The sequence below is a fragment of the Parambassis ranga genome, chromosome 15, assembly GCF_900634625.1.
Source record: "Parambassis ranga chromosome 15, fParRan2.1, whole genome shotgun sequence".
NCBI classification, from domain to species: Eukaryota; Metazoa; Chordata; class Actinopteri; family Ambassidae; genus Parambassis; species Parambassis ranga.
In genome coordinates this window covers 18,897,522-18,921,179 of record NC_041035.1, presented here as the reverse complement: position 1 = coordinate 18,921,179, position 23,658 = coordinate 18,897,522, and the positions used below count along the sequence as shown (strand labels likewise).

Below are 23,658 nucleotides of genomic sequence, written 5' to 3'. Positions count from 1 at the left end.
AGACTGGCACAGAGAGAGGGGCGCCACATTGGCACGCAACACCAGCGCCAATCAGCATGTACACTCAGTTCACCCGGTCTGCTCCCGGACATCAGGGTCGAACAGCAGCCCGCAAGCATTTCAACATTTATACTGTAGTCACTCCTGTATAAGAGAAAAAAAGGCTTTTATGAGAGTTTATAATCCACACACAGAATATCTATTTATCTATGTATTAAATTATTTATGAATATATACAAAATATAAGGGTCATTAATGCTGAACTAGTGAAAAGTATTTTTTATAGCCTCTGTATTTTAATAAGCAATGTACTGGACCAGAGGTCAATAAAACTACAGAATGTATAGAACACACAGCTGTCTTTGGAGGTGACAAACCTCAACGACTCGACATGTGGTGTCATCCAACAAACCCCGACACCCGTCCCTCTACCACCAAAGTGCAGACTCTGAGTGATTCAAGTTTAAGACGTGATGATCTGCTCTGTAGGACGATCAAGCGCAAAGTTAGAAAGAACGACGAGACAACGGAACGGACGGAAATTAAAGAGGACTCGACTGTTTCCTGATTACTTTTATCTTTTTTGGATGTTCAAATGTGCTTTGATTTGAAAGTGCTTTTTTGTATTTCTCTTGTGTGTTCATGTTTCAAATAAATGCCAATCTGTGCTCTGTAATCGCTCAGATGTTACCTTCTTTAGCCCCTGGTTATGATGTTTCATATTTAAACGAATGAAACAGAGCGAATCTTCAGTTGAAATGATCGGCTCAGATTCTTTGGAACAAAAATGACAGATTTTTTTACAGGTAAACCTCGAATGTGACAAACCTGAACAAATTCTCTTTAGATGTGCAACATGTTTCTGTTGTCAGGGTGACGCGTGTTAAAATATTCAACAAGTTGTCAGGAGATATTAGAGATATTTCATTTCCAGCTGCTATAAGCATCACACAGTAAACAAGAGAGGCTGATAGTGGGAGTAGGTCGCCCATGGGTTCTCAACTTCATTAATAAAGGCCAGACTGGACAATAAATGTCATTGATTCCAATTTGCCCCCAAAATTTGGAAACTGAAAGGTCATCTGGCTTGCGGCACATTATTCCTTGTCTACATTTTCAGTCTGAGGCTGAAGAGTAATGAATGCGCTGCCATGGGGCCCATCGACCAGCAGATCAAAATGATGATTAATAATTTAAGTGCAGGTTATGAGCTCTGAGCACCAGGCTCTGATAGCTGGATGCAGATGTGTTTCTGCTTTTTCCTGCTATGGTTTGCATGAACATCGCTGCCTGTGTCACCCTCCGCGACGTGCCGGCCACGCCGCACAACTCTTTGATCAAGAGGTTGCCAGACAACCATGTTGCGTCTCCAGCAGAGAGACGTGCCTGTCAGACAGCCGGCAGGATCGAGGTAAATAAGCCTAACTGCATGTACATGCTACGTGATAGGCTCCTCTTTCGGCAGCAGGGGGGGGGGGGGGGGGCCCGTGGCACAGATCTATTAAGGTTCCTGGCCGCTTCCTATGACTGTACGGGTCCTCTCAGAGCAGAGTCATTCATTCAAGGGAAGCAGGACTTGTGCTTGTGCATACAAGTGGTAAATGATTGTGGGATTTTTCTCTCCTATCCACTAATCCTCGAGCACACACACTTCCATTTAGAGGAATTGCTGCCATGTCATCTCTATATTCTTTCATTTTACAAGATAATACTCCCTTGTGTCTAATTTCCCAAGCAGCTTACCTGCTGTGTATCTGTCGGTGGAGTAATGACTCCGACCGGGGGCGGAGTGTTATCCGTCACCCTGACTGCTCTGCCCAGGTCATTAACATTCACAATTGGCAATAGATCTATTCATATTCCTGCAGTTATTTGAGATCAGATCTGTGTATGAGTGGAAGGAATAAAGCTCTGATTAAGACTGGATATAAAGACTGCTCATGAGAGACAAGGCTGGGTCTTTTACTTTGAAATAAAATTCCCAGAGACGTACGCATCTAAACTCCTTCAAAGAGAGGCTATTAATTGGACACATCTGTTGGAGAAGCCCATAAGAGATTAGCCTCCCTGATGCTCTAACTCTGTAATTAGACTTCAGCCCTGCTCTGGACAATGTGCACCGCTGCACTGGGATGAAATGTGTTCATATTACAGTAGGTGATGAAATACATTATTCATTTATAGCAATCGGCCAGCTCTGTCATTATGTTTTGAGAAGACCCAAAGACAGGAGACCTAAAATCTTCATCAGCGTGCAGTTTCACAACGAGACTGGTGGAGCATGAAAATAAGCCATAAAGGGAAATGTCCTCCAGAGTTAGTGGCTCTTCATTAGAGGCTGTGAGTGTTAATATACTTTAAATGTATATTAACACCGAGGAGGCAAGCTGTAACTATACGTCTCCAGACATTTAGGCCCATAGAGACAAATAATAATATAACGCAGCATGCATCTTCTCTACTATGCAGCCAAAAGAAACAGAACAAACTGATCCACACCCAGCAGGGGGAAGAAAACCAAGCGGCATCCTCCTGGGCTGAGCAGTGAAGCCAATATGTTGTGAAGGACCAGTGCCAGCTCAGTTTGTTTGCCAGCTCTCCGTTTCCCAGTATTTTCATTAACCAGGAGTTTAGGTGGACTCGGATGCTGCCAACATGGCTCCCACATGGCTTCTCAGAAACCTACTGAAGACGTCATAGAATCCATTTACATCCGCATAAACTATCATTTTCAAAAAACACACTTACAGTGTCATGCATCGTTTTTGCACCATCTCTTGCGCAAACACACAACAAACAATATAAGCTCATCAGTGCTGCTAAATTTTAGCTCCATGTTCCGCTACTACAAAAACTTAACAGATTAATATTTTCCACATAAATCTCTTAAAAATCTTCAGCCCTGCTCAAAACTACCAAACATCAAATCCTTTTCAGGAATTTAACCCTTTAAATTCCAGTTAGATTACTTGATGTCACAGTTGTTTTTTATGAAAAAAAAACAAAACATAAAATGAGTTCTTTTCCATAAAACAAATGTTGGGTGGCTTTTTTGTATAGCATTAGATTTAAATGGTAATTCTCACTCATTAACTAAAATTATTGATGTATTAAAAGAAATTAAAATTTGTCAAGAGAGAGTCTTTGTCTACCAACACAGACAAAATGGTGGCCAGGTAAAGAGGAAACAATTGCCCAAATGGACACAAATATCCCTATTGTGGATGACATGTTAACCATCGGGACCTCCTGCCAGCTGGACACCTGCACCACAAAAACCTCAGACACATCCTGGACGGTCAGCTGGGAGAAATGCCACAACTGAACTATCCTGCAGCTGCTATTTGCCTCTGGCATTTGTTTTTTTTCTGTTGTTATATCCTAATAAATGAATTCAGCTTCCTCTGTTTCTAAACAACAAGTCAAACATCACACCGAGCTGATTAAAAAAAGTGGAGCACACTCCTGGAAAGATTTCAGAGATCGTATTTAACATCGGCCTGGACGGGAATCAAATTACAGGAGAAGCAGCAAGTTCACCAGAAAATTGTAGGTTGTCACCGTAGTCATTACTGAGGAGGGGATAAATAACCCACAATAACACATTTAAGCTAAAAACCTGATTCAAATCAATGATTAACAGGTGCGGAGCTGTAATTGTTGTTAATTCCTCTCAAAATGATTGTTGTGCACTGTGTAAGAGTTTACCTATGTATCAGCATGACATTTAGAGTCATATATATACACTCAACAAAAATATAAACGCAACACTTTTGTTTTTGCTCCCATGTTTCATGAGATGGACTTGAAGATCTAAACTTCATTCCAGATACACAATATTACCATTCCTCTCAAACATTGTTCACAAATCTGTCTAAATGTGTGATAGTGAGCACTTCTGCTTTGCTGAGATAATCCATCCCACCTCACAGGTGTGCCACATCAAGATGCTGATCTGACATCATGATTAGTGCACAGGTGTACCTTAAACTGCCCACAATAAAAGGCCACCCTGAAATGTGCATTTTGTTTCTGCTTTATTGGCGGTCTGGGGACTCAGAACCAGTCAGTATCTGGTGTGACCACCATTTGCCTCATGCAGTGCAACACATCTTCTTCGCATAGAGTTTATCAGATTGTCTATTGTGGCCTGTGGAATGTTGGTCCACTCCTCTTTAATGGCTGTGCGAAGTTGCTGGATATTAGTGGGAACTGGTGCACGCTGTCGTATACGCCGGTCAAGCACATCCCAAACATGTTCAATGGGTGACATGTCCGGTGAGTATGCTGGCCATGCAAGAACTGGGACATTTTCAGCTTCCAAGAATTGTGTACAGATCCTTGCAACATGGGGCCGTGCATTATCTTGCTGAAACATGAGGTGATGTTCATGGATGTATGGCACAACAATGGGCCTCAGGATCTCATCACGGTATCTCTGTGCATTCAAAATGCCATCAATAAAATGCACCTGTGTTCTTCGTCCATAACAGATGCCTGCCCATACCATGACCCCACCACCACCATGGGCCACTCGATCCACAACATTGACATCAGCAAAGCGCTCACCCACACGACGCCACACACGCTGTCTGCCATCTGCCCTGAACAATGTAAACCGAGATTCATCCGTGAAGAGAACACCTCTCCAACGTGCTAGACGCCATCGAATGTGAGCATTTGCCCACTCAAGTCTGTTACGGCGACGATCTGGAGTCAGGTTAAGACCCCGATGAGGACGACGAGCATGCAGTTGAGCTTCCCTGAGACGGTTTCTGACAGTTTGTGCAGAAATTGTTTGGTTATGCAAACCAATTGTTTCAGCAGCTGTCTGAGTGGCTGGTCTCAGACGATCTCGGAGGTGAACCTGCTGGATGCGGAGGTCCTGGGCTGGTGTGGTTACTCGTGGTCTGCGGTTGTGAGGCCGGTTGGATGTACTGCCATATTCTCTGAAACGCCTTTGGAGACGGCTTATGGTGGAGAAATGAACATTCAATGCACGAGCAACAGATCTGGTTGACATTCCTGCTGTCAGCATGCCAATTGCACGCTCCCTCAATGCTTGTGGCATCTGTGGCATTTTGCTGTGAGACAAAACTGCACATTTCAGGGTGGCCTTTTATTGTGGGCAGTTTGAGGTACACCTGTGCACTAATCATGATGTCAGATCAGCATCTTGATGTGGCACACCTGTGAGGTGGGATGGATTATCTCAGCAAAGCAGAAGTGCTCACTATCACACATTTAGACAGATTTGTGAACAATGTTTGAGAGGAATGGTAATATTGTGTATCTGGAATGAAGTTTAGATCTTCAAGTCCATCTCATGAAACATGGGAGCAAAAACAAAAGTGTTGCGTTTATATTTTTGTTGAGTGTATTTTGTTTTGTTTGTTTATTTGTAGTTTGTGTGTGTGTTATGATTGCTCAGATGCAGCAGGTGGGGAAGGTGACACGAACTTGACAACAAATGACAGAATTACTGCAACAGTCAAATGTCACTTGTTGTGCTGAATAATTCATCTCTACAAAGTCCAAGCTGCTGAACAACGTGAAATAATGTGTGGCTAATATTTGTGATGTGTCTAAAATGTTTACAAGAAATAAATGTTTTAATTTGTACCTTTAGTTTGTATCACTGTAGAAATGGCTTTGTTTGCAGACACTCGACCATTTAAAGGTTAAAGACTGAGAGAAGGAGCGGAAAGCCAAATAAATAAGATAATAGCTGACATTTTTCCATGACTGATGCATTTTATGAATATGTTTCTGCCACAGTCAATCTCTTTTGAATATCTTTGAAGTGTTTCTCAACCAATCATTTATTGAAAACCATGTAATTAGTTTACTTATGGGAGATAGTGAGATGAATATTTCCACATTCTCAGAAAGCTGGCTGATTCAGTCCTCTAAAAGCACCGACTGAAATGTATGAAGCTCTCAGTATCAACTCATGACAGGCTTATATTGTTTTAATTTGTTAAATTAAAAATGAGCTACAGCTAAACTGAAGTTAGCATGCTAACCATTAACTGTATAACAGATAGACATCGCAGTTCTGCCTCTGTTTATTGTACAGATGTGAGGCCAACATATCTCTCTTATGGTCGCTGCCATGAAAAAGACCTCATCTTTGAGCCAGTTTAGACGTACACAGAGGACCGGCGTGATAAAAACTAGCTAACAAGCCATAAACCATGTCTGGGGAAAAATGTATTTGAAGAGAACTTTTACTTTTTATTTTTACCATATGTGTTTTTAATGCCAAATCGAATTGCGATTGAAAATGAAATTGACCTACCAGCAAAAACAAAACAGCTCACGGTGTCGGGGGCATTTGAATCTTAGAATACTGGTCTGCCATGTTGCATAAATCCCCACTGTCCCCGAACTGCCTCCTAACCATTGACAGTAAAAACTATGGACAGAGCTTCCGTGACGTCACCTTGTTTCTGAAGAGCCGTTTTGAGGCTCGGTGGGAGGCTCTGGGACGTGCTGACCGCCGCCATGTTGGCAGCGTCACGTCCGCCAAAACTCCAAGTATGGACAAAGAGGGGGGGGGCACAATTGACACTAGAAGAGAACCAGAATGGTTTTTGTACCAGGCTGTAAACATGTTCATTTCTGCTGTGAAGTCGGCCATTTTAACATGGGAGTCTATGGGAAATGACTCGCTTTTGGAGCCAGCCCCCAGTGGTTGCAGCATGAATTACAAGTTTTGACACTTCCCCATGGGCTTCACGTTTGAGCCCTGAAGGCTGCAGCTTGCTCCTAACACAGACCTTTGCAGTTTTGTCAGGCCCATGATGATTATGTTGGCCCATATGTTCTGTTAGCAACAGGTAGTAATGGACTGTGAACTCATGTAATACCACTTTGTATCACTAGGTGGGCTAGTGAGCTTTAAGCTAAGTAAGTAAGTAGCCTTAATATTTCTTAAATATAAACTGAACCAACAATGCCTTATAGAGAGAGCAGCAGCACACATTTTCTATCCGATTTTTAATCCATTTCATCTTTAAAGCAGAGATGCTGCTGGTTTGAAGCTTTAGAACAAACCACTTTAGTGCCGAATTCAATTTAAAGTTTTGAAAGTGCAGGTTTACTTTTATGATTTCTCTTACATGAGCATAAGCCGTGGTCCAATCTGTCTGCGATCTCATCAAATGCAGGGAAAGCTTTTGTGAGACAACAATTTGACAGAGGAGAAAATCTCAGAATGCAGGTCACCAGAAAGCAGCTCACGCAGCTCCTTATATGTCATGATCACCTTCACGGACCTTATTAGAAGTGAGTCATTGTGAAGGGGGTTACGTATTTATCCTGAAACAGGAAGAGCCAGATGACAGCTGAAGGTCATGAATATTTAATGTCACATTTGCGGCATTTATTTCAATTTCACAGGGAGCACTGAGCTTTTAACCAGAATCACTTTAAATAAAAGAAGGCTTGTTATCTGTAAGTGCATTTCGGCTTTCTGCTTAATACAGGACTGTTATCAACGGGGTGCTTCATTAGTAGATTTCTGATTTGTCTTCTCAGAGTCCGGCCCTTTGAATCTCTGCTCTGAGAACACTGACCACATTTCAGCCCTCGTGTTTCTCTGATGGCGAGTTTATTCCTCCGTATTCCACCGTTCTGAACATTAATATCACCAGACAGCTGCTAAACGCTGGTTAAAAATGCTTTGAGGATTCTATTTGCACCTTCTGAAATGATTTCTAAGCACATCACCTCAAATCCAATAAATCCAGCTTTGAATCTCTTGACACTTCTTGCGAGTCATCCTCAGAGCCACATGTAACATTCCCATGTGATTACAACGCCCCTTGATCAATCTGAGTGAATCACTTCATGATTGAGCGCTCGAGTCTCCAGAGTGTAGGGCCTGAAATTGTCCTTTATAGATTTGGTATTATATCTCCAGCTCCCCCTCTCCTGCCATTAGCTGGATATTCACATTTTCAATTTCACCTCCCCTGCCTTGTCTTGCCTCCAGATGAGGCTGACACTCACCATCGCAGTGCTTGAATTGTCTTGCCATTCAGCCGGGCCACACATCTCACACAGACAGATATGTTTCGATTAAGTACGGCCAGGTCTTATAAGGACATTACACAGGAAATAAACACTTCACTTGGCTTTCGGAGTTAGAAAGTAATGTAAACATGGGAGTTATAGAGAAAGTCCTATTTTCTTTAAACGACACCGCTTGGACAGGCGACTGCAAGTGCAATCTTGTCCTATCCATCACGGGCCAGTAGGTGAGTGATAAGGCTTTAGAGCATCTTGGAGGACAGCGTTTCAGCATTTCATCCACAACAGACAGCCTACTCCCAATGTGACCTGCTTGCTGAACACTTCTCAAGAGGGGTTGGGGGAGAGGGAGGGAGGGAGGGGGTCCAATTCAGCCAGGCGCTGCTGCTGTTGAGCAACACACATCTGCATAAGCCGCTGTCAGACTGGAGATAGTATGGTGGAATGTTTAGTTATCGTAGAGGAAGCAGCTTTTGTCTCGGCTCTGCGGAATACTAAGTGTTTGTATTTGCAGCACAACATTCATCCTGGGGTGTTCTTTTTTATTATTTTCTTTGGCCCCTTGTATGGTAATTCATCATCCAGGTCTTGATGCATACTGTGCGTGTGCCCAGTGAATGTATTAGCCACTGGCTCACATGCCGCTATACGTCCCCTTGGGATATTTTGGATATGAAAGCTGTAAGGATGTCAAACCTCCATGCAAAATGTCTTTCTTTTTTTTTTTTTTTGTCTAAAGAATACACAAAAAAAGCCCCACCTAGCAGGGAGGAAGTGGGCATTTTGGTTCCAACTGTTGGCTACAACTCTGTGACTTCTTTACCAGAAGCAGGTAATTTCAGCCTGGGCAGAGGGAATGGAAACAGCCTCGGTGGGCACTGTGCTGTGGGTTTAATAATGGAAACTGAGGTCTCGAGGGACAAGTCCATCTTTTGGAGTAACAGAGGAAGTCCATTACCTGTGGTGCGCCTTTGCCTAATGCAGTGTCTTACTCGTAATTGAAAATCAAAGATGTGTTGTTCAGATCAAAAGCAGAAAGGTAGAGTGGTCCGTGTTTCCTTCAGACACCTCCAGCTGCAAGACAAAATATCCCTAAAGGCTACAAATTATACATAACAGCCTTTTTTTGTCCGAGTCCAATCAGGTGAATTAAAGCACCTCTTCATTAATGCTAGATCTCATTTCATTTTAAAGTGGAGAACACATTATTTCATATGCAGTTAAATTATCCGTGTTTAAAGCTTGTAAATCCATTCCAACACCAGCGAATTAAGCAAACACCTCCATCATTATGTGGCAGATCAAACTCTTACAGGGAAAATACATCTACAGAAGTTTAAAACACATTTTTATTTTTTTAAATAATATTACTACTCTGTGTGTTTCATTTGCGCCGCTTCTTGAAGATCAAGTACTGTCTGTTTATGTCTGTGGATGCTCTCATTCATCCAGGTCATAGACATGTTCAAGAGTTTAAATAGAGGCAACTGGACTCAAGGATTCTTTTTTTGATGATGTTTCACCACTCACCACAAGTGGCTTCTTCAGTTCTGCTGAAAAAAGTCCAGTCAGCCTTGATTTAAACTCTTGAACAAACTCTGTTTACTCTCTTATTTGTTTTGTTTTTGTTTAAACCAAGACAGACTTGTCTTCATCCTGGTACAAAAACGACATGACCTGCCCTTTCAGATGATCCCCTCTGCTGGGCTATGTGTCAATATGTCAGTTAAAAAGTGCATTTAAAAAAAAAAGAACATTATGTATCCAATATTCATTGACCAGACTTCACTGAAATAACATTTACTCTATCTCTAAATGGCAGTAAGCCCATAATTTTCCAAACTACTGAGTCGTTTAGTGTCCCACCAAAACCCTTCCACACAATCTCTTCTAATAAACTATGAAAATAAGTCTCTGCTGCCAGCTTGCTATGAAGGGAAACGTCCACAAACACGATGTTGGTTTTCTTTCTTAATATGGAGGGTAAAAACATATATCCATTATCATATCAAATGATCACATGCCTGCGTCGCCCAGACTGTCCTGAAAAGACTGAGGTACAGCATGTTAAGCTAGCACTTATAATGACCAGTACCAGAGGCTGAAAGTGAAAACAGCCTGTAGCGTTTTAAGGTTTAAAAGTTCATTTAAAATTAAACCCGAGTCTAATTATTTACTTGATGATTATCTCTGCTGTTCATTCATCTTTGACTCATTATGTCTCCCTTTCAAACTGAACAGTCCTCCATTGCCAGAGGCACATGGGTGTCCTTCCTTCTAAACTAATTTATTACTGTAATGATGTGACTAGGTCACCTATTCAAGGGACTCAATGGGTCAGCTTTATTCGCCCACCAGTTTTTTTTTTCCCCCCCTGTGCTGCCTTCTTTCAGATGAGAGCAGGTACCGCTATCCCAACTTACTCATGATTTACAGCTGCTTGTATATCTGCTGCGGTTAACATATTCATCACTGAAAGTGACATTGCATTATGCTGACTCTCCCCTGGGCAATGTTAACATTAAACATCATGCTCATGCAGCATCATGATAGCCTGCAGAGTGCTTTGCGGGGTAAGAGGGTGTGTGAAAACTTCCACATTAAAAGCATTATAAGGAGCAGATTTTTCACTCCCACCTCCCCTCATGAAAAATGTACAGTGACATATTCATTACTTCATTGAGCTAACCGAGTGTGACAAGCAGAGAGCTGCAGCTACTAAGGGCAGAGAAGCAGCGCTACAATAAAGCCGTCGGCCACTCTGTGAGGACATGGCTACCCCCGCCGCTCATGGGAGCTTCATCGTTGTACTGTGTTTGGATTTTTCCAAATGGGTGAGGGTGCCGCACATGGCATGAGACACAGTTCACTTCAGCCAGTCTGCCCTCTAATCTAATGCACGCATGGTCAACGGGCAGTAATCAATTCACTGCCTTTACAGTGTGATGAATATCACCCAGAAGCTATTACTTAGGGCCCTCGTGCTATAAATATGGTCATGCATTTTCATCAGTTTACAAGACATATGCACATAATCCCGGTGGTGGATGCTTTAAGCATCACACGTCAACGAAGCTCTTTGCATGAGCTCCTTCATGCATACAGGGGAGATGGAAGCGTGATCCTACAGGTAGCCTCATGCATCAAAGCTTTATATTATGAACAACTGCACACATTAATATCTGCCAGTCGATTGTTCCCATTTATCCGTTCAATTTCTTGCAGCGGTGAAGGATGCTGTCTGTCTCTAAAATATAGTGCTTTCTTCTCCAACCTCTGTGCTGGATATCACCTCCCAGCCCTGCCTGTCTGATCCAGAGGTGTCAGACCGGCTCACCCTCAGTCCCTGCTGTCTGATTAACAAAAATAATGTCATGCCTAGAGCGGCATCAGCCCATATTGTCTTCAGACAGCGAACACTACAATTGTGACTTTGCTTTGATGACCCTGTGCAACAGCAGCAGCAGCGATATCTCTTAATCTAGAGCAACAGTTTTTTTTCCCCCTCAGATGAATGCAGCCTGCACAAATTAGTGGCTGCTGAACTATACAGTGGCATTGGGAACGACACCATGGGCTAGATGTGAGATTTAAATAATTTCTGAGACTGTGGAGGAGTCTAGAGAATGGCAGACAAGCTGACTAATAACACAGGATTCAGTAACAAGGGCTGCTCAGACGGTAATGACTCCTCACTCCAGAAATATCTGAATTCTAGTGAAAAACACGGCCGTCTCCGGCTGAGGTTGGTATTTAAAATCCTGCAACAACAGGAAAAACCCTGAAATAATTAAGATGCAAAACATCGAGGAAAATACTACCGAATATATAAATATGGGAATAATTAATGGACTCCAAATGCAATAAATCACCTCTGGACCGATGTAACCTATTTATTATAAGAGTATAAAAAATATAATCTCATGAGATTTAGGATGGAAGCCACAAATTATGGGTTTTTATCTGTCAAGTGGTTACTAAAGATGCTCACATTAGATCCCACAAGTGTCATTTGTGCGCCCCTTTTGTGGAGGAACATTGAGTGGGAGTTGGGCATATTCACCACTCAGTTATCAGAATAACTCTAATTAGGCTATTTTTAACACATCCTTTTCAACAGCTCTGGGGTGTTTACATTTGCTAATGACAGCCTGAGTAAAAAATCATCTATCAGCAAGCATCACCATCATCACCACTGACACATTAACATGAATCCTCTCACAAGGAAAAAAAAATGCAGAGGTGCTTTCGCCGTTTACATAAAGTATGTATATGTCCCTATATTTACATTTTCACATTACAAGCAGACTAATTAATGAAGCATAGTATTTCTGTTTTTTTTTTTTACGGCTCCTTCAAGCCTGCACAGTCACCAGATTACACCCTCTGTAAACACTTTTCTCCTCCATGTGATTTACATAATTTTCATTTAGTTTACTGTCAGCATTAAAAAACACAGCTTACATCTGGAGTTTCTCTGTCAGCTAACACCACTGCATGCTGAGAAAACACCTTGCTCTGCCTAGAAAAACCGTAATATTTTACTTTATCCGGGGATTGTGTGCAGTGCTGGGTTCTCGGTCACCTTGTTGATATTTTTAACCGCGCCATGCATCATCGTAATATTACAACAGAGACTATGATATTTGTGGACTGCCGTTTTAATTATAGGACAAAAAATATAACACACCCTGGTCTGTTTCGAGTGTCATCAAATGACAGTACAGGCTCTGTTGCTCCATCTAGTGGCCATTTGAAGGAAAAGCAGACAACATTTCTAAAAACCCATCAAGAGAACTAATGTAGCAGTCTCAGAGGAGAGTCTAAGCCCTGAGGCGGCCAAGTCTTCTCTTTGCTATCCGCCAAAAAAACACATTTTATGTGATGCTATTTTCCCTGGGACAATAGCCGCCTGACGACTGGCACATTTATCTTTGGTCACTGTGATGAATTGGCAGAGGTAGGTTGCCAAAATATTACAGCACAGGGAAATCATTATTAGTCATAAATGCTCCCCTGAGGTGAATCAGTGTGTCATCTGGCCATAGATACCAGCGGATGTTTTTAGGTCTCCATCATTATAACAAATGACACAGAATGACTTGTGTTCATTGAAGCTACACCTCCACAGCCAGCAGGCAGTGTGGCCTCTCTGCATGTCAGTAATTTGATCTAAGTAGCAAACAAAGACAGTCTCTGGGCAACGTGGGCTCACTTCATACTCACAACCATTCTTGGAGTGTCTCCACAGCCAATAATGACAGCAGCTTTGGATCCTTTCAAACCGTTCTCTAAGGATCTAGACGTCATCAGACGGCTGAACTTCAGTCTGCAGCGGGACGGCTGCAAAGACGGACGTACAGGCTCTTCTACGCTTCAGCATGTGTCTCTGGCTCCTTTACGAGACGACATCCCCCTGTTGGACCCGTGCAGCGGTCAGCTGAGTGCAGGAGCCGAGGTGGACCTGGGAATCAAAGGTCGACAAAGATTCATAAACTTCCAGCATGTGGCTTCTGCTCTGTGGGTGCCTCCAGGGTTCAGAGAGAGGCCTCAAACAGCCCCCAACCCCAGTGGTATCTGTGTGGATCTGAGACAGGACAAGGCCTGGAACTCCAGAGGGATCTCAGATGCAGCCCTAAGAGCCAGACTCTGTGGTAAAATGACACTAATATTTACACTGACTAACTTAGCCACAGAGCAGCAATGTTTTATCAAAGTTCAAATCTAAAGTTTCTTGAACATCTTTGTCTCTTTTGAGCTTTGATATTTTGTCTCATGTTTGGACAACTAAAAGTTTAAATATGTGCCATTTGAAATCTTAATTAAGATCAAATGATTCAACAACTATTCATAAAAGTATGAGAAAAATCAATCACTTTGTCCACAAAGGGAAAACACATGTGTGTAAAACCCAGAAGACGGGATAAAAACACAGAGTGCACCATGAATACGAAACAGAAAAGGGTGGGCAGGAAGGAATACAAATTAACAGTTTAAAGAGTAACTTATCTCTGTTATAAAAAGAAGCGCTGCACTGCGCTCTCCGGTTTCAAGTTTGTTTCATCAGTCAATTCCTGTAACACCTGATATTACAGCCTTCAGACATGACAGCTGCAGTATTACTTCCTACTGCACTGCCCTCTACTGGTCACTTGGTAAAAGGTTCACTGAGTCTATGGTGTTTTTCAGATATTAGACACAGAAAGTACACGTTTGTTGCTGTATGTATTTTTTTGGAGTTGTAAGATCAGCTTGCTAGCATACCTGTAAGCTTATCACCTACAGCCCAGTACTACGGAACCACGGAAGAGACAGAAAAGAGAATACTCTGCAAGATCCTGAGAAGTTAGCTAATCAGCTTCAGGTAGCTCTTGGAAGAGAAGCTAATTTCAATAACAGCATCAATTTCACCCTTTAATAAAATTATCACAGACACAAAACAAACCTCAGGCAGGCAGTGAAATGAGTGAAGAGCAGGGGTCCTAGCTAGTTAGTATCTGTGTCTGTAGGCAAAATATTGTATAATTAAAATTAAGCTGTCATTTGTAGTCTGCCGAGTGCTCGGTGCCTCGTGGGTAACAGCAGGATTTATACAGCATCTGCAGAAAGAGGCGGTCAGAGGGGCCAGTTGCTGATTTCTGCCCCGGGGTCCCCTTGGGAAACAGTGTGACCTTCAGTTACAGGTCATAGTGTCCCATGATTGACATTTTTGTTCGTCATTCCAAGGTTCAGCAAATCTACACTCACTACAGACTTCAGCTAAACAAGTGACAACAGACACCAGCCTCCCTGACAAACACGCCGGACCTCAGGTGAGTGAGGACTAAATCCGTTTTCCCCGACTGTGGTGTCTTCAGTTTTCTTGTTTTGTCCGACTGAGAAATTGAACATTTCATTCATCTTCCCTTCATTTCTTCTCTTTAACTCACTGAGCACATAAACACTCATTGATTTATTCCCTCAATCTGCTACGGTGCAAACATTTCAGTTAAGTTATTGCTGCCGGCATGGGTTTTCTAGACAGCGATGCTATCATTACATTTCATCACGTCACTGGTGAATTAAACACTCCTCTATTGTAACACTAGCACATATGAAATGTGAAATAATAACCCATAAACACATACCTGCCTCTGGGTCTCATCAGGCGGATACATCTGCCCAGACTAATGCTCACTTAATCTTTTTTTTATTATTATTTTGTTTCTGCTGCTTGAAGTAATCACAATTAAAAACGACTGTTATATATCTGCTTTATGGTTCATTTACTCATGTTTTACAATGCCTTTATGTTGTAAGAGCTCAACAAGTATTTGATGGATTGCCAAGAAATGTGATCCAGATCCTAACCTCCTGTATTTACACCTGCCAACCAGATTTTTAGCACTGACAGCTTTACAGAGCTTCTAGCAGTTGTGACTTATAACCAAGATTTAGAGACATTACAGGCCTTTAAGGTGCCGTCATTTGTGAGAGTATAAAGCTGGACTTTGAAGCATTATTACAAATTAATGATCCGTTTGTTCGAATAAGATAAAAATGTTTTATTTGCTGCTTCTGACTTTGATTCTTTTAGGATCAGACATCGCGGACAGACAGCTCACAGGCAGTTCGACGCTTCATATACACTTCTGCCACGCAGAGGTTAGAACACAGTCACATGAAGTTGTTCTCTTTCAATAATAATAAAGCTAAACAAGGCTCACCTCCCACATACCCCATTATGTGAAGTCCACACACTGTGGCACTTTGCTTTGAGGGTTATTGGAAGTGAATAGGTTTGATTTTTTTTTTTTTGCTCTAGTGATGTCATCTGGGAACAGTGTGTTCTCTTGTTGTGTTAATTGCTGCTCAATGAATTCATGCAGATGAACTGTAGCCTTGCTTAGAGCCTCGGGGAAGAATCAGTTCTGGAGTTAATAAGCTGTCTGATATACTTTGTGCAATGAAGAGGGCTGTTTAAGAATTCAAATTAAAGCAAATAACTTTTGGGAATAAAGTTAATCAATTGCTCTCAGGGCGTTTGGTACACAGTGTGTAATGGCCACACTCCTCGCTGTCTTTTTTTTTTTTTAGGAGTTATGAGGAAGTTGGTTGGGATATAAAGTTGCCCCGGCGCTTGAAGGCACCAGAAACGACCCTGGAGACGTTAGCCGATCCAGTGAGCGAGCGGCCCTCGTCCAGGCGCTACCACAGCCGGCCTCAGCTGTGGCAGGTGAGCCATGGAGAACAAACAGTGATGAACACTGCCAAGGCTGGAGCGTAATGTTTTCTTTTGTGCTGCTGGGGTTTAAACCCAATCCCACTGACTCTGAATTTTTAATAGGCTGACTTCTGCATAAATACACACAGCTGAAGGAGTCTGTTTCTGGATGTCTGTGTAATTACCCACTGGTAAAAATAAAAGTCCAAATCATAGAGCAATAGAGAGGTTTTTTTTTCCCACCTGTCCATTAGAATGGTCGCAGCTCTCTCCTCTCTAATCTGCAGTGCAAAAGTAAACAATGCAAATGAGGGGAATCCTCCAGTTTTAACAGCAACAGAAAGTAAAGTTTCTTTAACCGAACTCAGTGACAGCAACGTTGAATTACTCCCTGAATTACTCACTGCTCCACCGAGCAGTTGATCTTTATTAATGGATATATGTACAGGTAAAAATAATCAAAGAAAACATCTTAAAATTTAAATTAAGTTAAATTACATTCTCAGTACAAACATCTTTCAAATGTACCCAAAACCAGTCATGGTATTATTTTTTAATATTTCATATATATTATATAAAATAGCATTTATATATTTCTATTTCATTTATATGCAATTTCCCCATTGTGGGACTAATTAAGGTTTCTTAATCTTAATCTTAATCTTAATCTTAATCTTAATCTTTATCTAAACTGATACACCTCACTGACAGCAAACAAACAAACAAAGTTTAATGTTATGGATGGACTTATGTTAGCAGACAGTAGCTAACAAGTTAGCTAACTAACGAGCCCGTGCACAGACATCATGACTGAACCACACAATTAAAAACACCGCGCTCAGCGTGACACATACATCTTCATCCACATCCAGAGTCTGACCTCAGTCCAGCAGCACCAGGCCTGCAGCACTGAGCTGTCGGTCCACTTTGCGCTTTGTTTACAGATCTTGTATGAACGGTAAGAGCTCTCACTTCTTCGATCATTCGCGCTACTACATACACTCAACAAAAATATAAACGCAACACTTTTGTTTTTGCTGCCATGTTTCATGAGATGGACTTGAAGATCTAAACTTCATACACAATATTACCATTCCTCTCAAACATTGTTCACAAATCTGTCTAAATGTGTGATAGTGAGCACTTCTGCTTTGCTGAGATAATCCATCCCACCTCACAGGTGTGCCACATCAAGATGCTGATCTGACATCATGATTAGTGCACAGGTGTACCTCAAACTGCCCACAATAAAAGGCCACCCTGAAATGTGCAGTTTTGTCTCACAGCAAAATGCCACAGATGCCACAAGCATTGAGGGAGCGTGCAATTGGCATGCTGACAGCAGGAATGTCAACCAGATCTGTTGCTCGTGCATTGAATGTTCATTTCTCCACCATAAGCCGTCTCCAAAGGCATTTCAGAGAATATGGCAGTACATCCAACCTGCCTCACAACCGCAGACCACGAGTAACCACACCAGCCCAGGACCTCCACATCCAGCAGGTTCACCTCCGAGATCGTCTGAGACCAGCCACTCAGACAGCTGCTGAAACAATTGGTTTGCATAACCAAACAATTTCTGCACAAACTGTCAGAAACCGTCTCAGGGAAGCTCAACTGCATGCTCGTCGTCCTCATCGGGGTCTGACTCCAGATCGTCGCCGTAACAGACTTGAGTGGGCAAATGCTCACATTCGATGGCGTCTAGCACGTTGGAGAGGTGTTCTCTTCACGGATGAATCTCGGTTTACATTGTTCAGGGCAGATGGCAGACAGCGTGTGTGGCGTCGTGTGGGTGAGCGCTTTGCTGATGTCAATGTTGTGGATCGAGTGGCCCATGGTGGTGGTGGGGTCATGGTATGGGCAGGCATCTGTTATGGACGAAGAACACAGGTGCATTTTATTGATGGCATTTTGAATGCACAGAGATACCGTGATGAGATCCTGAGGCCCATTGTTGTGCCATACATCCATGAACATCACCTCATGTTTCAGCAAGATAATGCACGGCCCCATGTTGCAAGGATCTGTACACAATTCTTGGAAGCTGAAAATGTCCCAGTTCTTGCATGGCCAGCATACTCACCGGACATGTCACCCATTGAACATGTTTGGGATGTGCTTGACCGGCGTATACGACAGCGTGCACCAGTTCCCACTAATATCCAGCAACTTCGCACAGCCATTGAAGAGGAGTGGACCAACATTCCACAGGCCACAATAGACAATCTGATAAACTCTATGCGAAGAAGATGTGTTGCACTGCATGAGGCAAATGGTGGTCACACCAGATACTGACTGGTTCTGAGTCCCCAGACCGCCAATAAAGCAGAAACAAAATGCACATTTCAGGGTGGCCTTTTATTGTGGGCAGTTTGAGGTACACCTGTGCACTAATCATGATGTCAGATCAGCATCTTGATGTGGCACACCTGTGAGGTGGGATGGATTATCTCAGCAAAGCAGAAGTGCTCACTATCACACATTTAGACAGATTTGTGAACAATGTTTGAGAGGAATGGTAATATTGTGTATCTGGAATGAAGTTTAGATCTTCAAGTCCATCTCATGAAACATGGGAGCAAAAACAAAAGTGTTGCGTTTATATTTTTGTTGAGTGTACATACGCAAACACCTGATGATGACGATCAGGAGAGAGTGGGAGATCTGTGTTAATAAAGATCTTTGGAGCACCGTGACATGAAAACATTTTTTGAACGGCCCATGACAACTTCTCAGCAAGTGAAGTGTGGGAGAATGCAGCTGCAGGGGGCGCTAATTTACCAATTCCCCCAAAAAATATGATGATATGATCAATAATAACCGCTCGTGCCGCCCCCAAAGTGCCCCGTTCTCGTTATTTTATACAAGTTTAAACACATTACAGTACATTTTAATGGCGCTAGCGACTTTAAAAGAAGAGAAGTAAGAGAAAATGTCTTACCAGTACAGACGCTTCCGGGGTTTTGCCGTGCATTTGCGTCAACTCACGTCCGTCACTAATTAGTGTCCCCACCACAACAGGTGAACTATAAATATGCTTCCTTAACGAAGGTGATTCAAATAAAATAAACACTGTTCTTAGGTTTTGAGAATGTTCACAACGTAAAATAAAAACACTGATAAATTATGAAAACATCTACACCTACACACAGTCAGCTTTAACCTCATGGGATGTAAAACTACGCATCCAGTTAAAGGAAACCATATTAACCACAGCATGGTTTGGCAAAAATGGAAATGACTCTAATGTTTTCCTTCACAGGATTACTGATAAACAGCTTGGTGACAAAGTACCACAACAATCACAGGAAGCGCAATACAGTAAAAAAAAACAACAACCATGTGCCACAGGCCTCCTCTTCCTGATAAGAGACAGGAAGTGACAACTCTGGACTAGAGGCGGCTAATAATGAGTTTTATGTGGTCATGATGCTTTTTATCTTTTTACCACTAAAATCAAATCACTCATTTTTGAGTTAAAGTAGATTTTTTTTTTGTCAAATTTGAAGACGTTCCTTGAGGCCTCAGAAGGATGCAGTGCATCTGAACGTGGAAATGGCTGCCACTGACGATACAGAGGAGTCTCTTCCACCCACCAGCATTCTTTACAATTCTGCCCATTGGACCTAGATTATTGGATCCCTGTTGTCGTCTTCCTTCCACTGTAGCCACAGGGCCATGGTTGGTGTTGTTTTCATTGAAGCCACCGCTGATAAATACACAGTAACAGTACAAACAGCTGCAGAGCCCAGCCAGTTCTACACAAACCCACACTGGGCTGATCCGCCTCCCAGCCCCAGCACAGACCACCTCTCTCTCTCTCTCTCTCTCTCTCTCTCCCTTTTTGTGATGTTGTGTCTGTGAGTGTTTGTGTTTTCCTACATTGATCCCCCTCCGCCCTCCTGCCTGGAAACGTCCTGCTGGCAAACCCTTGTATCTTATTCCTCTGTGCTATAGACTTCTTTCATTGATGTCAGACTAACACACCAGTGTTTGCACTGTTGCACGGGGCTCCTTCAGTGCAGACAACACAGGCATGGTATCCTGCTGCTGTGCATTAAATCCGCTGCTTTTCAGAAGATTAGTTACAATGAGAAAAAGCACTCGCAGACTTATCCTTTAATGTCTTCAGATCAGTGGAGTAAATTGATTTTTGGCAAGTGTTGATAATAAAACGCTGCACGCTGCATTTTACAATGACTCTGCTGTTACACACCTACCCGTGTTGAGTGTGTTTATGTCATGATATGTGGATGCATGTATCTTGTGAGAATCCAGCTGTGTCACATGGTCAATAGTCTGTGATCTTTACATATAAATTAACAACCTATATCTCAGCAAATGCTGGTTAAGACTACACATAAAAAGAAAATCTCATTCATATCATTTTCAGGCAAAAGCAATTAATAACAAGGGATCAATGGACAGCCACATGCTTAATTATCACTAATCATATCAATGAGCCAGGTAGCATTGTTAATTGTTAAAGCAGAGCAGCACATTTCTGTCATTTTGTGTAAGTGCTCGCTCTGCCAGAAGGGGGAGACAAAGGATCTGTACTGTACCTTTAACACAGGTTCTTGATTCAATTTGGCTTTTTTCCCCCCAAGTCTGTAGGAGCTGAGTGGAACAGACGGCAACTTCGATCAAGGAATGACGCCAAGAAACCTGTGACATTGTGAGTATTCAACACCAAAAACTCAGCTGTCGTTTTAAAGCTAACATCCAGTTTGAAAACTGTGCTTCCTTGTTGTTTTGTAGCTGCAGCGGATACCCGAGGTCAGGTCAGATCCCGTTATACACGTGAGTGCTTTCTTTCCATCACATGTTTGATCATTCTGCAGCATGATAATTATCTTACACGTAAAGTTATAAGAGTCATGGAGGTCTGTTTTCAAACATGAAAATTATCCACATAATTTCTACTTAAAGTTATGGTAGAGGAGGAGCTTAGAACTTTATTAAAGGGTTAATTTTACATTGTTGGGCAGATTTGCAGCTGGTTGCTGCCTCTGGCCTGTCTACAGCTGTCTTTTTGACTTCGGATCTGAAGATTTTTAGAGAAAAAACTAAGTACAAGTTCAGGGCCAAGCCTAAAATTTGCTGCTACGCCTTCACACCTGTCCTTCCTCTGCTTCCTCAGTGAGGCCTGACCTGTGTGGGCTCTCATGTGTTTGCAGTGGTACGATCGGCTCTGAGAACATGGATCGTATTGACAATAAGGATGAAGAATTTCACCCACTGACCCTGAAGAGAAGCATCGTCCCTGCCTACACTCCCACGGCACAGTGAGACTTACTGTAGTTTAACACGTCCTGTTGCACAGTCTGATATTAAACATGTACATTTCTCTCTCTTTTTTTTTTAACCAGCCGGACCACCATCCCCGGATACACAGGCAAGGCTGCCTTTACGAACTCGGTCTTAGCAGCCTCCTGTCCTGAAGGCTCCTCTGGGTGAGTGTATATGAACTCAAATATGTGATCAGCTCTTATTTAAATGAGCTTACTGTACATATATACACATCAGTTTTACAGAAAGTATCAGCCCCACTGAAAAGACACTGATCTCCTAAAAATATGAAGTGATTTTTATAAAATAAAACACTAAACACTAAACATCCATAAACCCAGATTTATATATGTATATATAAATAAAATTCAGCTAAATTTTATATTAATTCCTATATGAAGTAACTATGAATAAATATTCCTTATTCTAATCATGAACAAAGTAACTTGATTTGTTTATTATATATTGATTTAATTCAAGCTTTAATCATCATTCAATAAATCATTAATGTTTTTTAAATAATCAGCTTTCCTTCTCTCATCACTACTCTTATATTATCATTGCACATTATTTACTTTAAGACTTCTCACAAATGTCCACTGGAGGGCGCTCTAATGCACTCCACCACCACCACCACCACCAGACCTCACCATACAGATGTGCTGATATTTGTATCTTAGTGTGATAATAACATGACAGTGAGCTGCAAGTAGTTTAAAATGACAGATATAAATGATCATCGTTTGTGTTAACTGATCTTTTAAACTATAAATCTAAAGAATATCTGTCAGGTCTCTGACGTCTGTATGATGTTGATACAAATGTAGAGGTGTACATATGAAGACAAATACGTGTGATATCTTCTAAGAAGGCAAAGGTTTATAGTAATAAAATATTGTTGTGCTGCTGCAGCATGTATTTGACTGGCATTGCTCAAGCTTCAACATTTTTAGGCGCTGGTATATGTTATGTTTTGCATGAGTGGGCCGCTGAGACACGAGCTAATGGTGCTGCAGTAATTCAAAATGTTATAAAGAAGATTTAAAAAAAAAAACAGAGACTGACAGACGGGTAAAATGATATGATTTCTGATTTGTATCTTTAACATTTTCAGAAAGTATTTTTAACAGTAAGCCCACTTTAGCGCTTTGGGAGTGCTGGCAGTCTGTTAAAGAAGTGTAAACCTGTTTCCTAGTTGGGCCCCAGTTTAGCGAACTTTACCGGCTTTTGGAGCAGGCATCTCCAGATGGCTGAATCCAGAGCAGCTCGTGGTAACGGTGGTTTTTCACAACCCAGATCCATTTTCCTGGAGCCCGACACCCCCTGAGATCTGTTTCCTCTGCTGATTAGGCTGGCCTCCCATCTTTTTGTCCCCCAAAACAAGACAAGTGTTTGGATTGATTAACTGTCTGCTGCAACGGTCAGACGTCCCCCAGAGTTTGCTCATTACACAAGTGTCTATGAAGTGTCAGTCAGGAGTTAATGTCTCACTTTGGTTATTGAATTAGGAATTTAACAACTCGTAAAAATATATTTATATTTTCACAGGGAATCGGGGAGACGTGTTTTTGTCCACGTGGCACCTCTGTCCCAAATGGTGACCACGACGACCCCCTGCAACCCTTTCCTCAGACCTGCACTTCCTTTCTCTCACGCAACCACACAGGGAGACGTTGGACAACGCAGATGAGAAAGTTTAGAAGGTGTCAGCTCCCTACTTATGCCATTCAATCTGTTTATATGAATACATCTATAATGATGTGATGTCAGTGACTGATTCAGAGTGAGTTGGAGAATAATGAGATGCCCCATTATCATAATTTCCCTGATTTAGATGAGTGGTTTTCTAACTCTGGGTAGTGAGCTTTTGCATTGTCCTCTTAAACATTTGCTCTCTCGCTGAGTTGCTCAGTGTGTGTGTGTGTGTGTGTGTGTGAAGGGCAAAGAAAGAGGTGAAAGGAGAAAACACTGAGAATAATAAGGATTTTTCTCTGCACTAATGTTACTTTTCGTGGCAGGTAGAACAGAATCATTTAGTATTCATGGTAAAAAAAAACATAGGATGTGCAAATGAATGAGTTTACAGTCAGTGTACACACATCAGTTAGAGCTGTTGGTTTACT

The 23,658-nt window shown here is 42.0% G+C and overlaps 1 protein-coding gene across 1 annotated transcript; it reads left to right on the top strand.

The window, feature by feature from the left end:
• Positions 1-13,294: 13,294 nt before the first annotated feature.
• spmip7 (sperm microtubule inner protein 7) lies at positions 13,295-23,225 on the top strand. The gene is made up of 9 exons (XM_028424052.1): positions 13,295-13,691; positions 14,764-14,849; positions 15,614-15,681; positions 16,114-16,252; positions 20,854-20,921; positions 21,005-21,046; positions 21,424-21,531; positions 21,616-21,699; positions 23,084-23,225. Exons 1-9 carry the CDS (start codon positions 13,295-13,297, stop codon positions 23,223-23,225), a joined length of 1,134 nt encoding a protein of 377 aa, XP_028279853.1.
• The last annotated feature ends 433 nt before the right edge of the window (positions 23,226-23,658 follow it).